This window comes from Onychomys torridus, chromosome X, assembly GCF_903995425.1.
Source record: "Onychomys torridus chromosome X, mOncTor1.1, whole genome shotgun sequence".
Classification (NCBI taxonomy): domain Eukaryota; kingdom Metazoa; phylum Chordata; class Mammalia; order Rodentia; family Cricetidae; genus Onychomys; species Onychomys torridus.
In genome coordinates, this window is record NC_050466.1 from 81,603,023 (window position 1) to 81,611,886 (window position 8,864).

The 8,864-nt window shown below is 42.5% G+C and overlaps 1 protein-coding gene across 1 annotated transcript; it reads right to left on the reverse strand.

Moving 5' to 3' along the window:
* Positions 1–2,444: 2,444 nt before the first annotated feature.
* Positions 2,445–3,595, reverse strand: LOC118574699 (melanoma-associated antigen B4-like). The gene has a single exon (XM_036175617.1). It carries the CDS (start codon positions 3,453–3,455, stop codon positions 2,445–2,447), a length of 1,011 nt encoding a protein of 336 aa, XP_036031510.1. The 5' UTR covers positions 3,456–3,595.
* Between the last annotated feature and the right edge of the window lie 5,269 nt (positions 3,596–8,864).

Here is an 8,864-nt window from a genome sequence, read left to right on the forward strand (position 1 = left end):
CATACAGTTTGTACACCATATTCATCTGCACTGGGGCATTGAACTGACTGTCCATTCTTGCCCCAGGTGGAGATTTCTTTGTGGCACCCTCAAATTCCAAGAGCATGTAAAGTTTGCTTCCCAATTCAGACCTAGTCTCTCTGCTCTCAAAAGTATCATGAGTATGATCCTTACCACTCCTATAGGCTTATCTAGGCCACTACACAGCCTCACTCAAATTACTTTACATTGATGAAATTGCAGTTGCCAAATGTTTTGCATTATAGCTTGTGAGAATCTAAAGGAGGGATCAATATTTTGGTGGAAAAAATATTTAAAAGCTTAATTTGGACAATTACTTAATGAGGCTTGTAGCCTTTGACTCAAAACACAAACTTTTAATTTGTCTACTAACAGAGAACAGCCCCACAACCCCATATGCAGATTAAATATTACACAATTGTTAAATCCTAGCAATATTCATTGAGCAGTATTTTGGTTCAGTTATATCCTTTGAATTGCCTATTCTAATATATTCCAAAGTGATTTGTACTTAGCTTTCAAGAAAATGTCTTGCATTGAGATCATGATGGGAAGATGTGCAGAGATGACCGGCCACACTAGTGGAAGCCCATGAACTGTGGACTGGTGGCTGTGGAGCCCCCATGGGACTGGACTAGGCCCTCTGGATATGGAAGACGGTTGTTTTGTTCAAACTGTTTGGGGGGCACCCAGACAGGGGGATCAGGATCCATCCCTGGTTCATGGGCAGGCTTTTGGGAGCCCAGTGCTGGTGGTATGATGCCTTGTTCAATCTTGGTGCAGTGGGGAGGTGCGTGGACCTGCCTAGGCTTAGTGTGCTGGGCTCTGCTGAGTCTCCATGGGAGACCTTGATTTTGGGGATGTGGGGATGTGGGGTGGCTTGGGAAGGAGGGCTGGGGGCCAGGAGGAGGGAGGAGATGGGATCTGTGGGTGGTATATAGAGTGAGTAGAAAATTTCAACATTGGAAAGCAGAGGGACAAATAGCCAAACTAATGGAGACACATGAATTATGAACCAAAAGCTGTGGAGCCCCCAGCTGGAGCAGGCCCTCTGGATAAGTGAGACAATTGAATATCTTGAACTGTTTGGGAGGCATCCAGGCTGTGGGACATGGACCTGTCCTTAGTGCATGAGCTGGCTGTTTGGAACCTTGGGCTTACACAGGGACACTTTGCTCAGCCTGAGAGGAGGGGAGTGGACCTTCCTGTACTGAATCCACCAGGTTTAAATGAATCTCCAGGGGAGTCTTGGCCCTGGAGGAGATGGGAATGTAGGGGAGAGGCTGGGGGGAAGGTGCAGATGGGGGCGGGAGGGGGGAGGACAGGGGAACCCATGGCTGATGTGTAAAATTAAAACACAAATATAATAAATAAAAAAGAAGAAAACAAGAAAACCTCCTGTTCCTCATGTGCCCTTTATGTCTTACCTAGTATCTTACTCCCTTTCTTACATGTAGCTGCTGCTAGATTCTGATAACTCATTGTCAGTGACTATACCATGTTTTTCTTACTAGATCCAGTGTTATTGAAGGGAAGAGGGGAACTTCCAGAGAACTGATGCTCAATTAAAATTTGAAGAAAATAAGCCCAGCAGCGATAGTGCACACCTTTAATCCCAGCACTTGGAAGGCAGAACCAGGTGGATCTCTGAGTTCAAAGCCAGCCTGGTCTACATTTCAGAGTGAGTTCTAGGACAGCCAGAGCTACTCAGAGAAAATCTGTCTTAAAAATAAAATTAAAAATTAAAAAAATAAATATGGGCTGGAGAGATGGTTCAGAGGTTAAGAGCACTAACTGCTCTTCCAGAGGTCCTGAGTTCATTTCCCAGCAACCACATGGTGGCTCACAGCCATCTGTAATGAGATCTGGCGCCCTCTTCTGTATATATAATAAATAAATAAATCTTTTAAATAAATAAATACTTGAAGAAAATAAAGTAATAAAAAAATTTACTTTCTAATGGCTGAGTAAAGTCATCAAATACAACTTTATTTCACTTAGCATTAACAAGAAAAAAGGATACAGCTCACATTACAATCATAAATGAAATTTCAAAAATAACAAAAATTTGCCACTTTACTTTTCTTTCACCATATTTCCATGAAAATCACTTTTCCAATGCAATGTTAACTAACACTTCAGTAAAAAGAAAGCAATGTTTTCCAGCTTCTTGCAAAGTAACAAAACTCTGAGTACTAAATTGACAAGTGTCAATAACCATTTTATGCAGCTAACATAAAGCATGGCACAAATCACTGCCTAATTAAAGGGATATTTGCAAAGTAACAAAAATATCTACATTTTACTAATGTATAGAAGGTCAAGAATGTATACATTTTGCTTCTGGTAGTCTATAAAGTCTCCACTAATTAGGAGGCTGACCGTTCTTCAAACATAATGTGGAAAAAATAGAACAGACTCAGCTACTTGTGGGACAGAGACTTGGAATGAACCCTGGCTTTGGCAACAGCATTAGCCCTACCTTGATCTCTCCTTCTTGTTCCCCCTGCATGATCTTTAAGAGCCAACTGGTAGAGATTGGGAAAGGCACTAGGGACAGTGCCATTGACCTTAGCTAAAACTTCCAGGACTTTCATCTTGGTGGTTTCAGCATAAGCTCTGGGACCCCACAGGAACTCAAAGGTTGGGGGATCACTGCCAGGAACCTGGCGGTACTCCAGGTAATTTTCCTGCACTAGATCTTTGTTTATGAATTCCTCAGGCTCCCCAAAGATTAAGTGCTTCTTCCCAGCATATACCCCCACACCATTCAGAAACTGCCAGACCTCTTGCTCAGTGGCACGATTGCCCTTCATGAAGATCACACCTAGGATGGACATTAGGAGACCGGTCCTGGGCAACCCCCAGTTGCTACTCAGACTTCCCTCAGTGGAGAGACCCAGTTTGCCTACCAGCATATAGGAGTGAGTGTTGGGATCTATTTCCTTCAACTCAATACCAAAGACTAGCTCTAGGCGTGCAGAGGTTCTACGGAGGATCTCGGGGAACTGTTCCTTATACTTCTTGTTTACTATTGCAAGCATTTCACTCCGTGTAACTGCCTCTTTCATCTTAAACTTGTCTAGCAGGAATTCTATCAGCACACTAGCCTTCCGCATGATAGGATCTTTAAGTGAGTGCTGAATGGAGCTCACTACCTGGGTAGCATCTGAACTTCGCTTATCAGCAAGAATAGCAGCATTCCTAACACCTATACCAGAGTGTGTGCAGGCCACATCTGCACTAAGAGATCCAGGGGTTTTCATGCCCTGTAGAGTGCAACCAACAGGGAAGCTGGAGCCATCACTCTGGTCAGCAGGAGGAGATGCTGCTTCCTCTGCAGTGTGATGAACTGCTGGGAGACCCTGGAGCTCACTTCGTGCCTGCTGTCGTTTTGCACGGGAGCGGCTCTTACTCTTTTGACCCCTAGGCATGGTGACTGGGCTCAGGGTTGATGCAGGAATGCTGACAAGACAGGAATCTGCAAAGGTAACAATGACAACCTGTAATTACCACAGCACTACCAAGTAGAGAATACCTTGGGTTTAACAAAGACCTGCTTTTGCAGCTTTCCAGAAGAGAATCTTTCTAGGTACATACCAGGGCTCCCGTACTTGTGGATCAATCTCTATTCTGCAGATCCTGTGGAGGAAATGAAAGCTTGTTAAGTCTAGTTTCAGGCTTCCAAGAGTGAGTTAGGTCTTTCACTAGGGTCCCTTGGAATCAAGACTCAAGAGTTCCCCTACTTTACATTCATAATCAATCATATCTATTGTTGGCAAAGTCTGTATGCCAATTTCCTTTTGTGCTTCTCAAGCTAACACTCCAAACTCCCTCAGTATCACTCAAGTAGAAATTTAATCTGCCTTCCTCTCCAATTCATCATTCAGATGGCAATGGGGACTCAGTGCTAGCCAAAATGAAGATACTTGAGAGCTTCTGCTATTACAAGGAGTGTTGTTTCCAGGGTGATTAAAGTTCTTATCCTGACTTTATCTGACCTAGGTATGATGTCTAGCTTATTGTGGCAATGAAGTAAGGCATTTTCAACAAAGTTCTTATTGCCTTACTTTCTTAAGGGAAATTAAATGAGCCCTTCAGTCTTTAGTCCTGATTGGACCCACTTAGGCCAATATACAGGGGTGGAGTCCCATGGCTGTGCAGACTCACTTAGGCTACCATATGGGGCAGAGGCCTGTGCAAAAAGACCATACAAGGCAGATAAATACTTGTGTCCATCCAAACCCACTTAGACCCCCATACAGGGGTAGAGGCCTGTGCAGATAGACCCACCTAGGCCATGATACAGGGGTGGAGACCTGTGCCTGTACACACCCACTTAGGCCACCGTATAGCATCAGCAGTATGTGTATGTTCACCCCTCCCCCAGCGCCTTGAAACTTCAAGACTAGTCTCTCTCAGTCCCTTAAAGCCTGATATTTCCGTTTCAGTTGTCTAAGTCCAAGGGCCTCCTGCCAGAGCCTTCCTTCTATGAGAACAGCAGAAAAGTAGACGAATCTGAGTAAAACTGCCACATCTTTCTGAAAATTCTAGTGAAGCACACGGGGCCCCAAGACAAAAGGGGCTTTTCGGGGAAAAGGGCTCACGGGGACAAGCAAGGGTGAGAGAATTGAGTTTGTGATGATGTTAAAGCAAGTAACCCACCCCAAAACCGAGTAGTACCTAGGATCGATCTCCACGCTGTCTGGACACCAAGCTTCTCAGAGCAGAGCGCCACCAGGAAGTGAAGTAATCTCCGACTTCCGGCCCCTCCCATTCTGTTCCGGTGGACCTCTAAACAGAACTACTAAATGAAGAAATCTTTAACTTCCGGCCCTTCCCATTCTGTTCCTGTGGACCTCAAACAGAAGTAGGAAGTGAAGTAATCTCCAACTTCTGCTCCCTCCCATCCTGTTCCTAAGGACATCTAAACATAATTACTAAATGAAGTAATCTTCAACTTCCAGCCCCACCAATTCTGTTCCTGTGAACCTCTAAACAGAACTACTAAATGAAGTAATCTTCCACTTCCGGTCCCTCCCCTTCTATTCCTGTGGACCCATGAACAGAACTACAAAGTAAAGTAACCTTCAACTTCTGGCCCTTCCCATTCTGTTCCTATGGACCTATAAACAGAAATAGTAAATAAAGACATATTCAACTTCTGGTCCCTCTCATTTTGTTCCTATGGAACCCTAAGTAGAACTATGAAGTAATCTTCGAATTCCAGCCCCTCCCATTCTGTTCCTATAGGAACCCTAAACAGAACAAAGAAGTGAAGTAATCATCAACTTCCGGTCCCTCCCATTCTGTTCCTGTGGACCTCTAAAAAGAACTAAATAAATATATCTTCAACTTGTGACCCCTCCCATTCTCTTCCCGTGGATCTCTATAAACAGAAGTAGGAAGTAATCTTCAACTTCCGGTCCCTCAATTTCTGGCCCCTCCCATTCTGTTCCTATGGACCTCTAAACAAAAGCAGGAAGTGAACTAGTCTTCAACTTCTAGTCCCTCCCATTCTGTTCCCATGGCCCTCTGAACAGAAGTAGGAAGTGAAGTAATCTCCAACTTCCGGTCCCTCCCATTCTGTTCCTGTGGCCTGTAAACAGAACTACTAAATGAAGTAATCTTCAACTTCCAGCCCCTCCAAGTCTGTTCCCATGGACTGGTAAGTAGAAGTAGGTAATGATGTAATCTTCAACTGCTGGTCCCTCCCAATCTGTTCCTGTGGACCTCTGAACAAGTAGGAAGTGAAGTCATCTTCAACTTCCGGCCCCTCCCATCCTGTTCCTGTGGATCTATTAACAGAACTACTAAATAAAGATATCTTCAACTTCTGGTTCCTCCCATTCTGTTCCCATGGACCTCTAAAAAGAAGTAGGAAGTGAAGTCATCTTCAACTTCCGGCCCCTCCCATTCTGTTCCCATGGACCTATAAACAAAAGCAAAAAGTGAGCTAGTCTTCACTTTCTGTCCCCTCCCGTCCTGTTCCTGTGAACCTCTAAACAGAACTACTAAATGAAGTAATCTTCAACTTCCAGCCCCTCCCATTCTGTTTCCGTGGTCCTTTAAACAGAATTATAAATAAAGATATCTTCAACTTCCAGTCCCTCTCATCCTGTTTCTGTGGACCTGTAAACAGAACTACTAAATAAAGATATCTTCAACTTGTGACCCCTCCCATTCTGTTCCCATAGATCTCTAAACAGAACCAGGAAGTGAAGTAATCTTCATCTTCCGGCCCCTCTCATTCTGTACCTGTGGACCTTTAAACAGAACTACTAAATGAAGTAATCTTCAACTTCCAGCCCCTTCTGTTCTGTTCCTGTGGACCTTTAAATAGAACTCCACAGGTGGCAGTCTGTTTTCTTTTGTTCTGGAGAGAGTTCTCTGTTCTTATTCTTATCTTTCCTAGCTAGTTCTTGTTTGTACTTATGATGCCCTATCCCACCATCTCTGTCTTGCCTCCTACTCTTAGTTTTCCTTTGTATTCTCCCCTCCTCCTCCCCTCCACTCCCTTCCCCTCCTCTAGGTCTTTTCTTGTTCAGTGTTCTCATCTCCCCCTCCTATCACTCCCTTCATCTCCCCTCTCTTCTCTCTTCTTCCCCCTCCCTCCCCACCTCTCTCCATTTTAATCATAGATTCTCTTCCCCTTCTCACCCCACCCAGCCTCTTTCCTCCCTTTCTACCCTTCTTAACCTCTCTCCTCTAAAATCCCATCCCTTCCCTTCCTACTTCACTCTCCTCGTTTAGTCCAATCTTTCCTCACATCCTCTTTTCTCCCCCCCTTACTAATCTCATGGCTTATTTTGCCTTCTTTTTCCTCTAGTCCCTACTTCTCCTTAGTATTCCTTTCCTCTTTTCTCCTACTCTCCTCTACTTTTCCCTTTCCTCCCTCACCTACCTCTCTCCTTATTTTTGTTCTCCTTTCCTTCCTTTCTCAACTCTCCCCAGTTCTCTCACTTATTCTTCTCTCTTCCCTTCTCCACTTATTTCACCTCTCCTTGTTACTCTCCTCCCTGTCCTTCCTTACCTCTCTACCTTCCTCTCCTCTCCCCACATCCCATTCCACCCTTCTTTCCTTTTTTTCTCCTCTCCTTTCTTTTCCTACCCCACCTCTTCGCTCACCCTCCCATCCCTACCATTCTACTCCCTTGTTTCACTATGTGCTCAGGATGCCCTGGAACTTTCTATTTTTTACAGTTGGCCTTGAACTCTCAATACTCTGGAATGCTGGAATAACAGGTGGACAATCTATCAGCTTTGTCGAGGGATTTGTTCTGAGGCTATACTTTGACCATAGCCTATGGAAGACTTAAACTGACAATCAGCCCACCTCTGCTTCATGCTCAGCCACTTACCTTCTACATGCTTTGTGGCTAACCCTCAAACTAAAAACATTAATCACTGAGACTGCTGATATGTTATGTTATGTACTGTTATGCTTCATCCAGCTGTGTCTATCTGGCATGGTTGATAAAGTTAGGACATAGTAGAGAAAGGACAGAAGATTGGGATGTTATATAATTTGAAATATAGTTCTTTTCTGTATTTTCTTGTTTCAGGTCACTATACTGCTGTCTAAGCCTAGAAATAAAAACTTTTCTCATATGAAATCATTCATTTCCTCCAACCATAGCCCAGTAGACTCTCTAAGGGGTAATAGAGAGAGCAGCTATATCTGAGTACTCTGTAGGCTGACATAATAGTATGTTCAAATTTTTCAGGAGTGAACTTCTACCCTTCTTAAATGTTAGTCTTGATTGTACTTGCTACTCTAGTTTCATACCTGTTGACATTTTCTGTTAGGATCATAAAACATTACTGATCAGGTCTCTTCCACTAAACAGGATTCAATTAGTTTATTACTATCATTCAACTCACACTTTGTCAGCAAACTCAAACATTTACACTATCTTAGTGACTCCATTGATGTTAGCAGGTACTAAGGAAGTAAAAGAAAAAGAATGTTCTGCTGCAGATGAAACAGGCCAAACTTGAAAATGGTCTTTGCAGTCAATTATGTCATCTTCTATCACAGGCTATAGACATGCTTCCATTTTAAGGTGCATTCATTGAGAGATTCTAGTTCCACACAGACTTGGAGAGGTTTTTTTTCATTATTCCTTTAATTGTTCCATGATTTACTTCAATCATGGGGGTCAGTAGGCTGAGTTTTGTTGGCAACTTTATAGCCTCAAATGAGGCAATAAGTAACAAAAACGTAAGATCAATTGATCTATTTTCTTCTCTGGTGAGTAAACACTGATTCTATTAGGGATTAATTTTTCATATTTTGCATGGCTTAATAACTCATTTTTATTATGGAACTTTAATAGCCTTTTGGTTTGTTATAAAATTTTTATCTGAGAGAAAACAGATGACACTTTTTCTTTTGCATGTTCCTGGCTCACTTTGCTTTACTTGATGATAATCTAGTTACATCCAATTTCCTTCAAATGACATAGCTTTGTTCTTGAAAGCTCAGTAAAACTTTATTGTGTATGCTTGTATATACATGTGCACTTTGTATTCCTGTTCATCTGGTGATAAGTGTCTAACTTAATTGCATAATTTGGCTATTGTTGAAGTGCCATGTTCAGCTTTATGATAAGCTCACTTAATTTTTTTATGTAGGTAGAATTTGTATAAGTGCATAACAGGATACCTCTGTGTTATGGTTTTGTTAAACTGCTTTTCTGATTTCCATTGTGATCAGAATAATTTACATCCTCACTAACAGTGTATAAGTTTTCACTTTTCCTCATTTTTTGACAGAATTTGTTGATAACATTCTAACTGAGATGAGAAACATTTTAAATGTAGTATGTTGATTTTGATTT